At 39.4% G+C, this 20,872-nt stretch overlaps 1 protein-coding gene across 3 annotated transcripts in view; it reads right to left on the minus strand.

Moving 5' to 3' along the window:
* Positions 1 to 3,160: 3,160 nt before the first annotated feature.
* The window catches only part of MID1 (midline 1), a gene marked incomplete at its 5' end in the record, with an annotated part of 98,435 nt that continues 80,723 nt past the window's right edge, over positions 3,161 to 20,872 (minus strand). For all 3 annotated transcript variants that reach the window (XM_082333581.1, XM_082333580.1, XM_082333579.1), the window contains 4 exons: positions 3,161 to 3,911; positions 5,464 to 5,671; positions 8,130 to 8,291; positions 16,961 to 17,104. In XM_082333581.1, the coding sequence (XP_082189707.1) occupies positions 3,563 to 3,911; positions 5,464 to 5,671; positions 8,130 to 8,291; positions 16,961 to 17,104 (863 nt within the window). In that variant the 3' untranslated portion in view covers positions 3,161 to 3,562. The remainder of the gene's footprint in view (positions 3,912 to 5,463; positions 5,672 to 8,129; positions 8,292 to 16,960; positions 17,105 to 20,872) is intronic.

The raw sequence follows: 20,872 nt of genomic DNA on the forward strand, positions 1-20,872 counted from the left end.
AAATGCAGCAACTTCAGCTCTCTCATTGCTCTCTGAAAGCCAAGAATGGGAAACTACAGTGGGCTAGAGACAGTCTACTAAATAATTTATGCCATACAGCACATTCCTGAAGGACTTTTTCTCCATTAGGCATGCATTAACACATGGGAGCCTAACACATGGAAAATCTTATCTGGCCTCAGAGAGAAAAAACTCCCCCACCATTCCACTACCTCAAGCTAGACGAGAGCTTGGACTACTCTGAGCCAATGCTACTGTCTTCTAAAGAGATTGCGCTACAGTTTGTTCTAACTCTGCTGAATCCTAATTTGGGTTTTAAATACACCTTTAAAACAATCATCATACCAACACAAGCTTTATCTACTACATTCATTGCTTGCATCTCAGCAGACTATTACCTCAAAAATCTGCTTTTGCTAAACGTGGCATTATTTAATGCTACCTCATTCCTAGTCACAAAACTTTCAAAAATCAGGGAAAAACCCTCATCTAAGACTGCACGCTACATTAAAGTACCATGTTTTATTTTTACATGAGGATTACCATTCCCCCAGACTTCAACTGATTACTATGGACCATGCAAAATGCCACAGACCACAGAAGCTACATTTTCGAATGGATGTTTTTATTGATTAATCAGGCATTGAATCAAGTATTGTAAAATAAACAGATTTTGTTCATTAGAAAAATGTCCAGAAGAATACCATTCATAGCAAACTTGTTTCCTCATAGTCATACAGAATATGAAATTCTTCAAGAAACAAGCAAAAAAGGAACACCTAATTACTGTCAGTCTGTGTGTGTATGTATGTATGTATGCATATACACAAATTACACACTATATTTGTGCATATACTGGTGTGTGTGTACCCATACATATGTATACATATATACACAAACATATATGCACAAAGAGCACTGACTGAATGAAAAGTCCACTGGAGAAACGTGGCTTGGCTCCAAATGAAGTATTCTGTGTTAAAATAAAAATGATACAGCAAGGCCTGTAGATAACAGACCATTCTTTTTCCATTGGCCAAAACCATGATCCGTCTTTAGACTCATGGTCTATCTTTACAAGGAAAATATGTGAGATCATTGAGGATCTTTCCAAATTCACGTTATTACTTCCATCCGGCTCAATCTCTGCCAACATTGTATGGCCAAACACTGAACAGTGTTTTCAGTTTGTCCACTACTGAAATCAGCTTCTAGATTTAATATTTCTGGCAAAAGAGAAGATACACAGCCTTGCTACATGTACATTGGTAGTATACCCTTGCCTTTCAGGCAGAAACTTGGCAATAATCTTACATTAAATTTCCTTTCCTCCTGCATCTTTTTATCACTGTTTTGCATCAGTCATCTCCTGCAAAGTCATTATAATTAATTTTCGTGCCATCTCAGCTACCTTCCAAACATCTCAGGGCAGATCATCTGCGCAATGTACCTCAGATTGTATTAGTAACATTGTGATCAATTATAAAATGTAATGTTTGGGAATTTATTTACTTTTTCATTTTTGAGGGCACACGTTTCTTTATTATTAAAGACACTATGATAAACACTGCAGTTCACTAGCTGTACACATTTTTGCTTATTTATGTCAACTCTGAAAAGATTGGTGGCTCCTATCTGTGAACCATGGGATGCTGCCCCAGCTGAAAACCATGGTACCAGCATCATACTGTCAGACTTTTCTGCATTTAATTCAGCATTTAGCAGGGCACGTAAAGGGAAATCAAAGGAACGTGGATAGGCATTTCTTTTCTATTAAAACAAGGAAAATACCAAATAAGCATGTATCTATTCCTCGTCTTGCTCATAAGTTTTCTACATCATCATAAGGCAAACTGTAGTACAGCTTGGTACCTGGAGAATCAGAATTCTAAAAATCTGAAGCTGAGCTTGGGAACATTTTAGTTTGCACCCATTAGTGAACAAAGTGCATTAAGGCATCCTTTTCAAAAGACACCTAAAGCATGGTTATAAATTGCTGAGCAAATCTTTTCTTAAAGCTGGTATTCAGTTTATCCTCTTTCTACACAGGCAGATTTTCACCACTTGCATAGTAACAACAAACCACTGTACGAAAACCATTCTTTTAAAGTTGTCATATGCCTCAAGCATCTCCCAAAATGATCATTTATACATAAGCATTGTAGTAATGCCAAAGGGCTTCTATTCTGTGGAAGGAAAAGAGAAAAAAAAATGCATCTGATTCAGCTTTGAGATAAAGTAGGTACAACCTCTATTGCCTTCACTGAAGTTCATCCACCAAACCCAGGATGAACATAGGGCCTGCCCGTGCAGATTCCTACTGCTGCTGAAAACTTGTTATTTACTCCTCATTCACAAAGAGAACTGCGCTTTCCCAAACAACCCAGGACAATGGTAACTATGAGCAAACCCCAGCTGCAGTGTTTCTCCATACAGCACATGTAAAAGAGATTTCCTTGCTTTGTTATAGAGACCGCATAGTGTACGACAATGAAACATTTGTAGTTAATTTAAAATCAACGGTGAAGTGGCGCATGTCTCACTTCCAAGTTGTTGGCTGGGCTTGCTATGTTGAACCTTGTAAAATCAGCAATAAGCATTCACACGTCTACCATCAGAACCATGACATCTTCTATGACAATCAGTCCTTAAATGATGCCGTGCTTTATCAAATTAGTCTACAGTCAGACCTTGGATTGGCTGCTCTCCTCCAGTTCTGCTGATTCTCAGAGATGGTGTCAGTCTTTCACATCCTCAGTGATTTTACAATGTTTCCCAAAGACAAAGGCAAAGCACTGGTAGATGGGAATGTTGCCATCAATAAAATAAATTGCCAGATGATTTATCCACTCACATTTCTAGGAGATATTCCACTTTTTTTTTTTTTTTTTATGAACAGAGAGAGCACTGCCCTGTGAACAGAAGTAAATAAAAATTTCTTCTTTTGCTGTGTTGGCTAGCTGCACTTCCTTACTTGTTTAGTTTTGTTCTTCTTGGTCTGCACACTCCTATGTGCAAAGTAGAAATTGGGAGATCTTGCACTCAATAAGACTGGTAATGAGAGTGCTAATATTGGCACGAATAAAACCTGCAGTATACTGACTTGTCCACTGCACAGTTTTCATCCTTCTAATTTCCTGCATTTATCCACTGTAAAATGAAATGATGTAAAGGGATGATGCAACTTTAATTAATAGGACCATTGATGTGCAAAACAAATAAGTCATTTTCCAGGTGTCCAAATCAGGCTTTCCCTTCTCTCTCTCTATTTTTTTTTTTTTTTTTTTATAAATAATTTATAAATCTTCCTGTAAGAGGCTAAATACAAAACCAACCAAACAAAACCAACTTCAAAAGAAAGTTCTAAGATATTATTAAAGCCACTTCTTGTCCTTCCGTACAAAGTACACAGTAAAGAGATATTCTCCCCTTTTCAGTTCTGGCTGGATTTGGCAGTGATGGCTGGGATGCCACGTGGTCCACCAGCTCCAGGCAAGCTCCTGCAGGCAGCCACTTGGCCGCCCTGGGAAGATGCGTCATCCTACCTTTTGGCTTTCAGCAGTCATGCGAGCTGCTCGGAGGAGTCTAGGTGGTCAGGGATAGGCAAGCCAGTTATAATGGTCAAACACTTATTCCACACAGTGAATGTGGGGCACACTGGCTGCCCAAATGTAATGTCAAAAGTGTAAAGGTGTAGGGAGTTCAAAGCATCGTAAAAAGCAAGGGAACCATTGTCATAGTCCAGCAAAATCCCGACCCGCCGGAGGTGAGGTGCAGGCTCGATGGGGATTTCCTTGCTGTTGTGCCGCACCACCCATGTGTTATTGCAGCGGCAAAGCACCCAGGAGGCAGAATTCTTCCCGATCCACTCATGCTTCGGTGCTGACTTGTAGGAAATACCAATGGCATACCTGCAAAACAAAAAACAGCTCAAGGAAACAAATGCTTCAGGCCACATTTGTCTCTCAGTGAAGTCAAATGTTAGCCCAGAGGACTCACTGTAATGCCCCGGCCTCTTACTTCTGCTGGTTAAGTTCTAATTAAGTGATGTTTCACCGCAATATCTGCACAGGCTTAATTAATGTTTTTCCCCATCTCTCTTTTGGTCTGAGAGGTCAGCGAAACTTTATTGTCCCTTGTATTGTTTGTAGTTTCGCTGCTATGGTAATTTTTTGGAGCACTCATCTCTGGTATTCAAAAGGAAGACTGTTGAGCACGCAGCAACTCAGAGTTTAAATCACTGGGCCTCAAATTTCCACTTCCAAACAGATGAATACAGAGGAATTCATTGATTTTAAAATACACTGCTATCTGTCAGCTAATCTGATCTCTCCTTGCTCCTTTAATATATGGCCCAGAAGAAGGAATGCAAGAGTAAACATCAAAGGACACATTAAAAAAAACCATTTTTGCCATTCCCAGATATGTTTTGCCAGATGTTGGTGTGGTTTTCAGATTCAAATGAGCATTTTTGAGACTGGGTTTTGGGCCAAGTGAAGCAATTGTAGGTGAAGACATTTGCTCTGCAAACCATAATTTATGGCAAGATGTGCAGGGTGAAAGGATTGTGAAAATGTTCTCATTAATGGACACTGAGGGCAAATACCTGATTTCTCATATATAACAGAAATGTAAAAGTTCCTCACGTTCTAGAGACACTGCAGTATTTGTTGGGCTTTCAACCAACAGAGATTAATGTGCCATAAGTTACTCTATTTCCATCCCTTAGCGTTGGCACAGGCAAATAGCATTTTTCTTGTTTGAGACAGTGGGCATACCTGAAGACCTTACTGATTTTTCCACTCCATTAACCTCCATCCTTTGAATCCCAAAGGATGACATCTCTTCCACTGACTAAAGAGCCCCTGAAATCCACTGCTGTACGACACAGAGGATCATTCAGGAGCAGAGGAATGCACTCCTCCATTTCCTGCCCCTTGCTTCATACCCTGGGGCACAGACCTACAGCTCTGCTGCTCCGCGTCCCCCCCAGCAGCAAATCTGACCTCCGCCCCTGTGAAACTGGATCACCAAATTCTCCTCATATTTATTTTTTTTTCTTACTGAAGGATGCTAAGATCTTTCATGTTTAGTAAAGAAATGATCATGCTTACAAAGTTCGCTCTGTTGTATAAACAAGATGAAACTTTCTGAGCTCTCCAATTCACTACAATCTTAAAATGTACTGTATGTGGGTTCAAAAAAAAACCATCCCCAGCCATCGAGTAAAAGTCCTGTGAAGGCTGCTAAATATAAAGATGCTCTATCTGGCAGATTTAGTTCCAGAGTTCAAAAGTGCTGCAGATTGGGAAAATGGTCTGACAAACTATGTGAAAGTATACACATGTCCTGCTCTTGTACTGTTCTCTATGCCTCTGCTACTAATCTCTATCAGAGAAACTGTGCCAGGACCTGCATGGTGTGAACTAGTGATTCTTTTCACATATATTTTTATATACATACCACGTGCTCCCACTTATAACCACTTCCCAGTAATGCCGTCCGCTGTCAATGAACACGTTGCCAGCTACTCCATAGCTCCCCTGGCTTGTGAATCGCTCTGGTGTGTGACTTTTTTTGGAGGATGTTTCATCACGTTCCACTGTCAAGTTATCATGAGACACTTTCAATTTTCTATGAGCAGATTTGGGGTCCAGTTTAAATGGCTGACCTAGAGAGGCAGAGACAAAGATGGCAGAAGAATGGTTTGGCTTTGATTTTGAAAAGAGGAGTGGATTAGTGAGCCTCTAAGAAGCCCACAAGATTACATGACCATATTAATCTCCTCCTCTGAAGCATTCTCGAGATAGACTAACCTATTCTGCTCCCTGCAATTGCTAGTTTGCATTGTCAGTTTACTGTCAATCTCATTGTGCACTAACTTCCCCGTGTCGATAATCCCTGAAAAGAGCCCTGCATAATCATCATGCCCATTATCTCTGACCTAGAGGTAACCTGAATACTCTAATTCTTGCATGTAATTGAAACCAATATACATGCTAATAAAGGTCTGAGGGTTGCTTTTTTCACAGTATATTAGATTTAGAATAAGTTATGTTCTATTAATTCTCGAGGGATGAAGCTCCATAAATAACATCTTCATCGTCACTACAAAAAAATATAATTTCAAATCCCACAAAATGAGTTTGAAAATAAGAAGAAGCACTAGCCTTGCCTGTTCGTTCACTCACAGCTTTATTTATAACAAGCACAGTCAACAATTCAGGATCGCTTTGGAAGGATGCCCATGTGGTGCTGGATACTGTGCATTAAAAAGAAGGAAGTGAACTGTAACTTGCTCCAAATAATATGGTGTAAAAACATTACTGAGGCTGTTGCTCTTGGCTAGTATCTTCAGCTGTAGCACAAGGTTTGTAGACAATAACAGGAAGCTTCTTGGTAAACCGAACCCTGTAGATATATAAAGCCTGCCACAATTCTGACAGGCTTGGTCATTGTGTCAAAAAGCAGAACAATCATTTACCTTCACCAGGAGACAACTAGGAAACTATGACTCCATGAGTGGTCCACCAAAGCCCTTTTCCCTTTCAGACTGTCTTTCATATCAAGGGAAAAAAAACCCCGTAAGTGAAGATTTGATGACATGCACAGAAAATAGAAATGAGTGCTCTCACGAGGTCTGTGTCAGGCACTGATACGTGTACTTCAAAGTACAAAAACTGTTCAGAGTTTATGAAGAAAGAGTTAAGCATTTCTCATGCAGTAAACCTGAAAGCATTAATGTGGGGGGTAAGAAGAAATTAAATTAATCTAAACAGTGACAGTCAATATGTGTTGGTTCAGATCTCTAGGCAATCTGAACATGCAGACATTTAAAATGGGAGATGATTGAGGCAATGCTAATTCTCAATTAACATTATCAGAGATGGGTCAGGAATTAGATAAGGAGTACTTTTAGCTTTAGAGTTATCATCTACTTTCATAATGTGTATTTAGTTATGTATTATGATCAAGCATAAAATGAACCCACTGGAAAGTATTTGGGGCACATTTTACCTGCTTTTTCTTACTGCTCGGTAGCAGTAAAATACCTACTGCCTGCCTCTCTAACTGGTTAGTAGACTTTGTGTTGCTGAAGCAGTATCTGAAGGATGTCTTTCTCCCTGCTGAAGTGTATCTGGTCACATAATTTCTCACAGTCACTTGAGATATTGCTTTTGTGCCACACTGGGTCACAAAGAGACAAAAGGATAAAAGACTGCCATTCCAAACGGGTCCTCTGGTTATGCGTTTGCTTGTAGGTTACCAGGTTTAACAATAAGCAGATTCTTGGTAGCAGATGTGGGGTTTGTATGAGCAGCTTTTACACGGAAAAACAAGCCAGGCTAGTAGCAGAAAGGGGAAAATGAGAAATATGTATGTGCTATTCCCTGCAGCCTCCTTCTTGCAACATTCAGTATCGCTCCTCTTCGAGCACCCTCCCCTACAACAAGCAGGTTTCAGAGGGTGCACAAACCCCAGTGTTCCCTTTCCAGTGCTCAGAGCTGCCCATGATGACTACATGACTGAGGGACTGGCTGGGACACAAGAAGAAAAAGGCTGAAAACCAGTCTTAAAATTGCTATACTACATCTGTTAATAATTTGTGTAACCATTGTTTTTTTGAAGTGGGATCTCTGACTACTCTACCACCTTGCTGAACTCCATAAAAAACTGAGGGGATGGAGCTAAGTTTTCTAGTGTCTTAAGAAAGAGATCATTTTGGAGGATAAAATTAAACTAGCAATTATCTTATGAACATTATACAGAAATAAAATGTTTTATTGCAAACATAAGAAAAGTTTTTGCTTTGTAGAGGAAAAAGAATAGAGAGGACATTAAAATAAAACCACAAAAGAGTATTTTCAATCATTTCACATCTGATGACTCTGTTCCTAAATGATATTTCCAGTGACCAAACTACAGATGCATCTCTAAAAAAAAAAGTAATTTCTGCCCTACTGAAGACTCTGGCAGTCTTGAATCGAGTTAAATAAGTAGCTTTCATTGTGGGAAGCACTTTAAACAAGTTAAGCTGCTCTGCCCTCTTGTATCTTCCAAAGATCAAACCTAAAAAGGAAGGCAAGAAAGGAGAAGAATGCATGTGTGCCAGATCTCACGTCACTCACTGTTTGTCTTGAGCTTGCCGGGCTCGCTGCTTCTGCTGCCGGCCTGATTAATGGCCTTAACAATGAAGATGTACTTAGTGCCACTCTGTAGCCCATGCACCGTGTAGTGGTTTTGTTTGATATTGGGAACAATCATCCAGCTGTCGGCTGAGTTGCATAAACCTGCAATTTCAAACAGAGCACATCAGTCATAACATACTAAACACTTTGTAACAGAGGAACGTTTAGAGCACTCCTGAGCATCCAATGAGCGATATGAATTTTGCTTCTGTACCTTTTAAAGTGCTCTTACATTTACCAAGTCGTTACTTAATTCCACTAACTCATTTCATCAGCCCTCAGCCAAGGTACCTTTTAAGTTCTTGCTATGTGAAGTTAACCATAAAAAATGGACATTTAAGAAATTACTCAGTCGAGGCACGAGCAGTCTGAGATTTTTCATGTCAGATTTTTCATGTCAGATTTTTCCCAGCACAAGGAATTCTTTATTGCTTAAGAACTAGAGGATTATGGGGATCCCATCAATCTACTCTTTGGATTAATGAACTAAGTTTAAGCCTCAGAAAACTAACGTAAGCAGTAAAGCTAGGAGGGTTGGGGAGGCACCTTTGCTGACAGTCCCCAGGTATGCATTCTTCAGGACCTGAAGCAAATCATGGGAGGCCAAACAGGGTAGAGCGTGGGCTTCAGAGCAAGCTTTGGCTCTTACACTCCAGACTTTGCCAGGATGCAATCTAAGCCAGTAAATTTAAGGGATGCAACTTTTTGATTTACGTCCTCATGGTTAGATGTCAGCTGGGGAAGAGCTGGATAATTTTCCACTTACAAACATTTTGGGGTACGTTTGATGCCTACCACAGAAGTATAATATGTAGGCAGTAAGTAAAATAAAGGATGAACAGTATAATCTGCAAAACAGGAAAATACTCCATTGAGATGAACTTATTCATCTACATAAATTTTTCCTACTGTGATATAACTGCAATGGCAGTCAATCACCCATATTTTTTACTGTACATTTTGAACAGCTCCTGGTCTAATGGATCCCTAGTCTGATAGCTCTCTTATTATAAATGTTTACATAAATAACAAATTTAACATTCATGAAGTGTATATATATTCACAACCTTTTATATAGCTATACAGCTACAAAAAGATCTATGCAGATGGAAGTGTATGCATGCGCGTGCATATGTAAGACTGGAAAACTTAAAAGAAAAACGCTTGACTGGATTAGGAACGTGACAGACTTCTTGGTCTCTGCCTTTACTGGGCATAGAACATATTATGAAAGCTACTACCGTGTTATTAAAAAACAGCTTTAAGCTTTTAACTCATGTTTTACCAGCAAACCAGTAAGTACTAGTGAAAAGAACCTTTTAGAAGTCAGTAGTAATTTCAGCTCTGTATGTTAGGCAAAAAAAAACCCCTTTATGTAAAGTAAAAATTAAAAGGCTACTGGACACAAAGCTTGAAATAAAAAGACCTGTGATACAGGTTTACAGATTCACAGACAATTCAAAAACATACTGTGAGACTCCTTCCTAATTTGGGATGTGCTTTTCATAGCAAAAGATCATTAGAAACAGAACACATACCCCAAATTTCAATCTAAGAATTATGTAGCTTTTGTCTCAAAGCTGTCTTATATTACATAGCATCCTTGAGAGGCAGGCAGCTATTCATCCTGCTGTGTAAAAGGGTAACTGAGGCACAGTTTCAGGTGGGACTCATATCACCTTGTCATGTAATGAAGAGCTGCAATGTGTAAACATATTTTTCTGGAGGAGAGGCAGAAATCAGTGAGTAGTTTCTATCACTTCTTCAGGTGTGAACATCCTACCACAAGTGCCTGTCTTTTCTTGGCCTCAGAGGAAGCCTAGGTGACTAGCATAGGTGAGATCTCTAACGTCAGTTATCTGAAATGAGGTGAGATGAACCCCCCTGCCACCCTGATTTGAAGTCTGGAAGTCTAAGCCTGAACTCACATGTGGGTTGTGGCCTTTGGACCATGATTTACCAGAATGAGAACATTTCTTTGTTGCAGTCTCCTCGTGTAAAGTGGGGAAAAAGAATTCTAGGATGTTCCTTACGCTCCAACCAGTGAGCATCCTGACCACACGTAGCCTCCCTAAATATCAGCTACGAGGGATTCAAACAGTTTGCTATATGTGGACAGAAGCAGCAAAGAAAAGCAACCTTGCAGCACTGTTTTTCTCAAGACTATTCAAAAACTAGATCATATAGAGCAATCATCTGTCTGCCTCCTGAAAAAAAAAGAACCCAGTGTTATACCCCATGAAAACCCCAGTTGTGCCTAGCACCTGTAGTAAACTGCTTATAGCAACATCAGTCCACATCTTGTTTCACTGAGCCATACCTACTGACTTATATTTATTTTTTTAGGCTGGGTGTGAATGGGTTTCCTAAGAGGAAGAAAGGAAATAAAAGCAGCAGTTTCCTGGCATAAAATATTTCACTGACTGCTCAGAGGAATCCTCATCTTTTCTCAATAAAAATTTGCCACAGTTATTAGAGTGAAGGCACAGTTCCTCTGTAGCTGAACTACTACATTGATTTTGCATTGAGACCATCACTTACCTGGCTCATAGGTGCTATTGCAAAATAAGCGTTAAGGTAAAATAAAACAAAATGAAGCACTGGATTGAGAGGGAGTCCAGGATGGCCAAGGAATCCCTAACTCAGATGCCTCTGATGGGGTATCAAATAACATATGACAGTAGAATCATAGAATGATAGAATCACTTAAGTTGGAAAAGACCTTTAAGTCTTTAAGTAAGTGGGATGAATCCAGACAGGAGTCCTGGAAGTGTCTTCTCCTTCCAGAACCACACTTCAAAAGCAAAGGTCTATGGTATACATAGGCCATATATGAACAAACCCTTACGCAGACACAGAAGTGCCCAGATTTTTGCTAAATCATCTCAAAACTAGGTTTGTATCAGTCAATACTCTCCAAAAGGCACATTTTTCAGGCTTGCATTACACTTTTTACATTACCCTCCAGAGGCTGATCACTCCTCAACAAAGTGTAAAACTCAGGTCTAATATATGAAGGACTATAAAGTACAGATGCATTGCTATGAGTCTCCTCTCCAGTCTGTCCTCTGTGTATGTGGATTTATACATAGCCAATACTCACTAGTCTGTATATACTCACGCAGGGTAAATTATTATATTATTAAATAATCTAGCTAATGTTTAATTTAGATTTCTGTGTACAGAAGGCAGAGTCACAATAATTTTAGGTATTGCTATATCTTGGCTTCTGCTGCTGGGGTTAATGGCAAAACGCTTGCAGGCAGGTATAGATTCATCCCACCTGACCTTGAACAAAGAGCAGAGCTCCTGAGTTAGGAATTTACCTACCCTAAACTCTCTGCACAGCCAACAGAGAGAGTTGGGAACCCTCTGTTTGACCTGGCTCATGTTCTAGGGGAAGGCTCTATCCTCTTTGATGACACAAGACACCTTGGGTTTCTTTTCTTTGTCCTTCCAGTCTTAGGCATCCCAGACTACCGGTGTACAACAAATGTTGGATGTGTAGTGACTGACTCCGTTACTTTGCTCAACAAATCTTGCTGTCCCAACAAGCTCAGCTCTTGCCTATGCACCAAGGGGCTGAGTGATGTGTCTATGTGCTTCCTGACTGTGAGATATGTGATAACAGGCTTTAAATTGAACTTTAATTCAAAAATCTTGGGAATGAAGTTTTGATGGTGTCAAACTACAAGTCCAAAATCCTTCAAAACGGAGAATAGTAACTAGTGGCAGTCAAGTTAAGCTTTTAGGTACGAAAGAATATTTTGCCACTGCATGAGAAGAATTTGTCTCCAGTTATGCCCTCTCAGGACAGCCTTTCTTCTCTGAATACAAAAGCAGATGATTAAGAAAATTCAGGGAAATGAGCAAGCAGCCTGGTAACGCGGGCATCTGGGGACAGCACTTGCCCTCTCAGCTCCCTGCCGGTGGCTGCAGGTTAAGTGGAAAAGCACACATCTTCTCACTGGTGCAGCAGCAGGAGCCAAGGATCTCCTACTGTACCCACTCCTAACCCAGGCCACATTCAGGTTTCTTGTTTCAAAAACCCAGGGCTTTTTATAGGGTAATGCAGGTGGTAAAACAATGTATTTTAAAACTGTAGCCTACAAAAATGTAGAGAATTTAAATTACATCCTGGAACGGTGCAGTGAGCACAGTGATGTCCATACAGGATGTGTGAGTTTTCAAAACAAGTTTCTCAGAGTCTGGAGGTAATAATTTGTAAAGCTATTTCCCTGCTGTTGGCTGTTGATGCACTTTAAAAAACAGATGGGAAAAATCCCGAGGTGTAAATCCTCCTAAAATTTACACGGGTAGATTTTAATAAAATATACCTTCTTGAAAACTGGAAGAGGAGCACAAAAGTCATGGGAAGGTTATTTAATCTCTTGAGTATTTTAATTATTTTAAATGCTTTACCTAAATAAATTATTACCAATTCAAATTGGCAGAACAAATACAGTAGGTGAAGGTAATAGACAGCTCTCCACCCCCACTCTGCATTCCCACGTGAAAGAAGACATTATATGCAGGATTTCTGCAAAACACATCGCCTTTTTTTAAGAAATACACTCTTTTTATACTCTTCAAGAGGCAGAAGTTTTCTTGGTTTTATCCCAAACTTGCTTTTGTGCCATTAAAACATACTCACTAAAATCCTCAGTAGCAATCTGAAGATTGTAAGGAATCTGTTTTTAATAAATTAAAACTTCCAGAAACAGACAAAAGCTAGAATATTAAAACAATAATTGGTGAATCATAAACTCACTGTTTTTCATGGAAGCTTGGACTCCTAATTGTCTTAGATCCTTCAACAAAATTTTATCCTATCTTATAGGAAGAGTAACGATGTAACACTGGGAAGGTTCTGACAGTACACTGTATCCTTAATACAGTGAATTTTAGTATTTAGACAATGAAACTAACTAACCTAAATTCCATTTACCAGGAAAGAGAGAATGATTTACTGCTTTTTGTCTTGAAGCGAGAGATGTGTTTTTCATGAAGACATCTTGTATTGCAGCTAGTAAAAAGCTGGGTGTTTAAATTTTAACCTTCCTGAAGCACACTGAAGCAATTCCATGATGTTAAAAAAATGCATACTCAATAAATACTTGAAAATGTATTGAAATGGATTAATGAATTTATAATGCATGTCAGCTAGCTAGTGACAAAATAATTTTAAAAGCCTTTATAATATTCAGATTGCAGGTGATTAGCTGCCTCTCCGAAATGCAAATGTGCAAATGGTATAACTCTGAGAACAACTGCTTTAGTAAAAGCCTGCTTAATTTAAAGTTCTGTATTGCTCTTATGCACAGAACAGGGCTGCCAAGCATTTAATAGGCAAGCAGTCTGGCCACATTTGGAAATAATCTTTCCTGTATGAAATAGGATTCAAAATGAAATACTCTATTTGGACCTTTTCCATCAAATGTTAACTCTCCAATTTTTCAGTTAATAAAAAAGAATATAGTTGATTATGTTGGATAGAAAATACATTAGAAAAACACAGCATTGCTTGTTTTTGTTACTGAATTCTTAGCAATCTCTGAATGACATATGCCTCTGGTGGGGGAAACATACTGAGGAGTGGAAAGTGCAGTCAGTCTGGCTATGTGGTTTTAAGAAACGGATTCCAGAATAACAGCCTCCATTAGCACGGTAGGTGGGTATGTATGCAAAGTGATTCCTATTATCTCAGGGGAAAAAGCTTGTTGGTTTAATGCAGTACTCTGGCTATTCCCTTGTGACTAATTCATAGCTACAAAAACACAGACCTGAAGACAATCTAGGAACCTGTTTACATTATCTGCTATGGGCAACACACAACGCCAATGGAAACTTTTTAGGATATGACAGAGAAATTAAAAAAAAAAAAATATGTGCATGCAAATGCCATGAAGAGAAAGAAATTTGTGCTAATCCAAAATCTATTCCATTAAAATAGAATTTAAAAAGAAAAAGAATTCATCTAGCTTCATTTCATCAAAACATGAAGGCTGCAGTGCAGCATCTGCTAATGCTGCTTACAGGGAAAATAGCTCTCTGTGTTCAACCGGACTACTAAGGTACACTCTGATATTATAGGGACAATCTTGGAAAGTCATTTATAAAGGCTGGGATATTAGACCCTTCTGCAGGATAAAGAAAGAATATAATCCAACAAAGTGAAGAAACATCCAAGCAGTGTTCTGAGTAAAATCAGGACGCGTTAGTGGGCAAATCTCCGGTACCACTGGAAGTTGGAATGAACTGGGAGAGTCCCATGTGTTAGAAACCTGGGCAGATCTGTAGCAGTTAGATTTGGCAGGAACACCTCCTTTGGAGTTGTTCAAGTCTACATTAAATAACGAGGTTAAAAAAAAAGCTTTGCAACATTTAGAAAACCCTTCCACATATATATGTATATATTTAATTTGGGTTAACATTATAGCTTTCAATTAAATTGAAACTAACAGCCAGGATTTTTGTGTAAGAGCTAGCTGCAGTCAAAAAAAAAAAAAAAGGGCCAGTTCTTCCATTTCTTTCATGTCATTTAAGGTCTTCAGGGCATTTTGTAAACAAAGTTTCTTACAGTGTTAATTTGTTTTCTCTTCAAACTTTTAATGACACCATTTTTGCAAAGTGATAAAATGAAAGTTCAGACTGTACACTGAGCACTTCATGCTATACCCAAAAATTATCATATTGAATCTCTGAAAATAGACTAATTGATACATGTTTTGCAGATCAAAGCTTTCATCTCCACATGGGAAACCTACAATACAGCCTAAAACCAAAATACCTTGTTATTTATTCACTAGTAAGCAAAGAGTAAAACCCTACATCACAAAGGTGTGGAAATGGCACACCTTTCTACTCCCATGTTCACACATAATGCCAATAACTGACTTGCATAAAGTCTTCTAGCAAAAAGCCATAGATAAAAATGGGTTAGAAAACAAGCAACCTACTGTGTTATCATTAAGTCCTGTCTGCTTAGTAGTGATGAATCAGGGAAACTTTTCCTTCCTTATCTACGTTCCTCCAATCTGTTCCAAGTTACTGTTAGACCTTTCCGTTATCCAGCTTGCTCAGATGTAGGAGCATGTGTTGAAGTTTACTTGTCTTTCCAGCAGTCTCAAATTTTACAGTGTGTTGTGCAAAATTAGGCTGTTTACTGAAATACTAAATGGAGGTTTTGGCAAAACACTCATCAAATTTTCAATAGTCCGCCTTATATTTTAGTCAATCCTGAATACCATAATATATTCACAGTATGCTACTTAAAAATGGTGTTAAAATGCCAGCACATGAATCCTCAGATATGCCTTCAGATGGCTTGAAAAACATACTCCAGTTTAGAGATGGAGAAAATGAGGTGCACACAGCAACAGAGGAGTTAGTGCAAGAGTTTGGCTCAGTACTGAAACTTGGCATAGTCCATACCATTTTTCCACTGACATAAAGCATGTAAACATGTCTGCAGCACTGACTTTCATCAAAGTATCTCAACAAATTTTGTAAGAAGAAAAACACTTCTGCACTGGGTCAGAGCTAAGCCTATCTAGCTCAGTGTGTGGCCAGAGTATCTGACGGTGGACAAAAGCAAGAGCGTAGGAAGGTGTTAAGGAACATGGAAAGCACACAGTGATCATTTCTCACCATGCTTTCCCTGGCCTCAACAGCTTACAGCTCTGGCACTTCCCGAGCCAGGAGGAAGTCTCTGCACTTCATTCTTCCACTTCAGTGGATTTTTCTTGCATGATCTGTCCAGTCATCTCTTGAACTCAAAAACACAACAACCCTCTGTGGCAATGAGTTCCGCATTTAAATACATGTTGACTGAACAAACTCCACCTTTTGATTGATTTGGTTCATTTCAGAACCCTTGTTTCATAAAGCAAGTATGTGTCAGCTAGTGGTATTCTTGTTAAACATATGGGGAACAGGAAGATGTTAAATGACTTCTCTAAATTCATAGTCAATGGTCACTATGCACTGAACCCAAAAGTGTTGACTTCCTGGCCAAAGATTAGACAACATTGTTTTCTTGGAGAAACAGTTATTTAACAAAACAATCCAAGGAATAATCAGTAAGTTTGTCCACTAAGGAAAATCGCAGATTCAAAACAGAGAGTGCATTTAATAAAAAAATGTGCTACAATACAAAATATAAAGCAATGATTGTTAATGTCATTATAAGTTGAACAAAGTTACCACATTAATTGTTGTTCCACTGATGTTTGCTGCCTTAGCCTTCAGTATACTAACTGAGACCTATGCTTTGTAGCCTTGAAGACAGTAAAAATCAGAGGGAAGGACTTTTAATCTGTATTTCTGACAAAGGTCCAGTTGTCAAGGGTATCTAAATGACAACGGGGCTGCAGTTCTAACTAATGACCAGTTCAACACAGGCTCCCAAGGGCCTGACTAGCCCAGTCAACGGAACTGAGGTCTTTGTCCCTGCTACATCTGCAACAAGGGACCTAGGACACAAGAGACAAGTCCTGTTAACATGGACAATACTTGTGCCTTTCGGAATATGCGCTGGATTTAGTCTTCAAAAGCTCCGACTACGTGGCACTCCCAGAAAAGACACAAGAAATTTTAACTGGATCAATTCTGAATTTTATAACGTTTTGAAATCATTATTGGTTTGCATTTAAAATTTTGGCTTTAAATCTTCCTAGAAAACATTTTTTCCTACATTTATACTTATAGGCACTTAGTTTCCAGAGAAACCATAAGGAAACAGAACTAGAAAAGAGAAGGTTTATACTTACTAACAACATTAGCTTGTCCGGTGAAGATGGTGTACTGCAGCTCATAAGAGACCACACTGAACTCGTCATCCGACGTCCAGTGGACAGTAATGGTATCATAAGAAGCTGTACAGAGCTCTTCTCGAATGGTGGGTGGGTTGGGAGCTGTGAGATACAACAGAGGAGGCTTACTGACACAATCAGTAAAATATTTCCCTTCTCACCTGAGATTAGGGGATGCATCTGATGTATGAGTTTGTAGCTATACCATCCAACAGACTTTCCAACAACTTTTTGCTAATTCCAGTAGGAACTTTGATTATTAATAAATTGTTGCAAAGGTATTCTTACTGTCAATATAACCACCTAGGAACTCCAGATTTTGAAAATATTTTTTTATTAAAGTTGGTTTAGTTTCAGATCCCCTAGCATAAGCTATGTGTTGGTGGTCACATGAAACTGTGATTAAATGGGTACAATCGACATGTTACTTTTTCTAGGATTGTTTCTGACCATCACACCAAAATTATCAAGGTTTCATTGATGCATATATCAAGAGGGAGAGTCAACACTCTTCACTGTTGACTTGAAAGCAGTGTTTGCCTAGCCTATCTTACCAGAGATTGGCATAAGTGGTACTTAAAAAATATAACTTTGGGAAAGCTTCCAAACACTCATGCTTTTATGCTCAATCTTCTCCTCTCTTCAAGTTCATTTTTATTTATTTCCTAGCTATCCTTTCTAATATAGGTGCATATAATTTCTGTTGGCTATACAACTCACTTTTTTTCACCCTTACATAATGATTTCTTATCATAACATCATGACGGTATGACTATTATAACCTAATCTTCAATGTCATTGCTAATTAAGTAATTCTAGAAAACAATCCAAACTTTAATAAAAAGTTGTCCCTCTATTTCTTTTTTTTCAATCAACAAGCAAGATCTCTGTGTAGCAAGTTATACATTCTTCTCCCATATTAACACACAGGTTTGTTTTAAAGACCTGTTTAAAGAAGTGAAACTTGAAGCAAAATTCTTAGGTCTGAATTTTCCTTGTTTGCATTCTTTACAAAGCCAAAAACCTAAATAAGAAACAAATGAGTCTTTCTTTGAAAGACCAGTGGGCCTTTCTGCATGCTTGTCTTGGTGGGAGCTTCATTCCTCATCATCTTCCCTACATGCCACCATCATGCAAAAAAAAAAATCCTTGTGTTTCATAGTGTTCCTCCCAGCTGTCACAGAGTGAGGAAGGAGGGCACTCAAGCTGAAACAACCACAATATGCCTGTATTAAAGGAAAAGGAAGGCAACTCTGAATGGTATTTTTGCTGCAGCTCTTTAACTTCTGTTAGCCACAAATAATGGCCTCAAAAAGAGTCCCTCTGAAGAAATTCCACTTTTACTTTTGCAACATCTTATTTTTATGAAACTTTCCATTAAGATTTTTTATAGTTCATGTCCCTGGTTTACTGGTGTATGTTCCTGTCCTGGTTTCAGCTGGGACAGAGTTAATTTTCTTCTTGGTAGCCGGTATGGTGCTGTGTTTTGGATTTAGGATGAGAACAATATGTCGATAACACACTGATGCTTTGGTTCTTGTTAAGCAGTGCTAAGTTGTTGCTAAGTGGCGCTCACACTGGTCAAGGACTTTTCAGCTTCCTGTGCTCTGCCCTGTGCACAAGAAGCTGGGAGGGGGCACAGCCAGGACAGCTGACCCAGACTGGCCAAAGGGCTATGCCATACCACATGATGTCATGCCCAGTATATAAACTGGGGGAGTTGGCTGGGGGACAGCAATCACTGCTTGGGGATGGGCTGGGCATCGGTCGGTGGGTGGTGAGCAATTGTATAGTGTATCATCACTTGCTTTGTATTACTATTGTAGCATTATTATTTGTTTTTATTATTATTATTATTACCATTACTACTGTTTTATTTTTATTTTACTTCAGATATTAAACTGTTCTTACCTCAACCCACGAGTTTTCCCCTTTTACCCTTCTGATTCTCTCCCCCGTCCCACCGTGGGGGGGAGGGGGGGAGTGAGCGAGCAGCTGTGTGGTGCTTAGTTGCTGGCTGGGGTTAAGCCACAACAGTTCCCAAGAATTAAAGTGCAGACACATTTCCAAGCAGCCTCTTTCAACCAAGGGGCATAAGGAAACATTCAGATGTGTTTCATGATATGACTGTGATTTGTGATGCTCTGAATATTTTAGCACGGAAGCTTACCAATGCCTTTTTTTTTTCCTCAGCAGAGCAACCCTTGGGACAGATGGATATTAACAGAGAGAGAAATGAACTAAAATAAGAACAGTCATCCAGGAGGGGAATATAAACAAAAAGGAGGAGAAAAAACCCTGCAATCTTCTGGAAAGATTAATGCTGCAGTTTAGAGGTTGTATACTGAGGCCAACGCACTGTTGTGAAAGCTATGCAGTACTGCATCGGTCCTATCAGCTATGTTTCAAAAATGTATCCAGCAGAACAATCTACAGGAGCTGTTTGGTTTTTTTTTTCTAGCTGAGGCTTCATTTTCATATTTTGCCTTTCCTTCAAAGGCAAAAAAAAATTTTGAAAAAAATATTAATTACAAATATACAAGTGGATCCTTTTTGCCACTATTCAACTAAAGTCTTCTTCAGTCTTCTGCTCCTACCAGCGCAAAACCTTTTACTTGAGAAATGTACCTGCTATTACTACAACGCAGATAATAAATATTAATTTAATGGAAAGCAACAATTACTGAAGGTTTAATGAACTGTAAACTGCATTTCAATAGTACCTAAGTGTCTTCAACTCCTTTGAAAATGACAGCCTAAGTTCTCTCTTCATATGCACACCTGGCTGGCCTTATGGCCATTGACTGCACCAGCACCTTCCCTCACGTGGCCTTGGCTCGGGTGTGCTCCACCACTGCTCAGGAGGAGGAAGCCCAGCATGCTTCCAGCACAGCAGTGGAAGACATAAAGCCTCATATCCACCCTTCGGTCCTCTTTCCTGGTGGAGAAGCAGTGATTGCCCATGAGCCCTTCCAGTCCATTTCAGGGTGAGGATGGAGCACTGACTTGCAACAGTAAGAAGACTGAAGTTTGACAGCTGATGCTGTTAATACCCTCAGCTATTGGCAGCCTCCTGCCTACAAACAGCTACCCAATGTCAGGAAGAGCTGAAAAAAATGTGAAGCAGCTCCTGAAAACCCCAAATTTACAGCCTTCAGCAGTGAGGGAACCTGGAATCAGTGCCAGCAGACTTAGCAAGGCACAATGAAAGCTGTAGTGGTTTAAGGAATTGCTTCCTAACATCTGTAGCTCTCCTTGGTCGTGGGGTGTCAATCTCCACAGAGGACCACAGCAAACACCTGGGAGCCGTAACTGCTTCCGTCACATTGACTTTCATCGATCTGTGTTCATGAATCAACACTCTCTGACAAGAGTGAAAATCATTGCTGAAGGCTGTTTTAGTTAATTTGTGTGACTTCAACTCAAAACTGAGCAGGCACACTTAAATAGTCAGGAACCACATCTGAAGTGCCTGAAAGGCAATAACTAATATTAGAAAAACAGTTTCTTAAATTTGGTCCCTAAAGTAACTCACCTTGTGAGTATACCTACACCCTTTCAGCCTGGTTAGTCTAACCCACTCTTCCATTCAATGTCATCTGTGTGGCTTTTGCTCTGAAGCAGACTGAAAGCACTCGTGGTCCATACACCTGAGAAGCAGTTTAGGGAAACTTCCACCTCTCATTGGTGAATCCCAGCATGAAATGCAGTGGCTCCTGGGTGACTACTGAGACTATTTCTACACCCTTTCAGCTCAAGGTCACAGAGATTGACTAAAACCACCTCAACTTCCTTTTGTTTGCTCAGTCTCCACCTCCCTGCTGGCATGGGGTGATTGACTTTGTAAGGGTTCCTTACTGATTTTGATAG

Source organism: Platalea leucorodia, assembly GCF_965183815.1.
Source record: "Platalea leucorodia genome assembly, chromosome: 2".
NCBI classification, from domain to species: Eukaryota; Metazoa; Chordata; class Aves; order Pelecaniformes; family Threskiornithidae; genus Platalea; species Platalea leucorodia.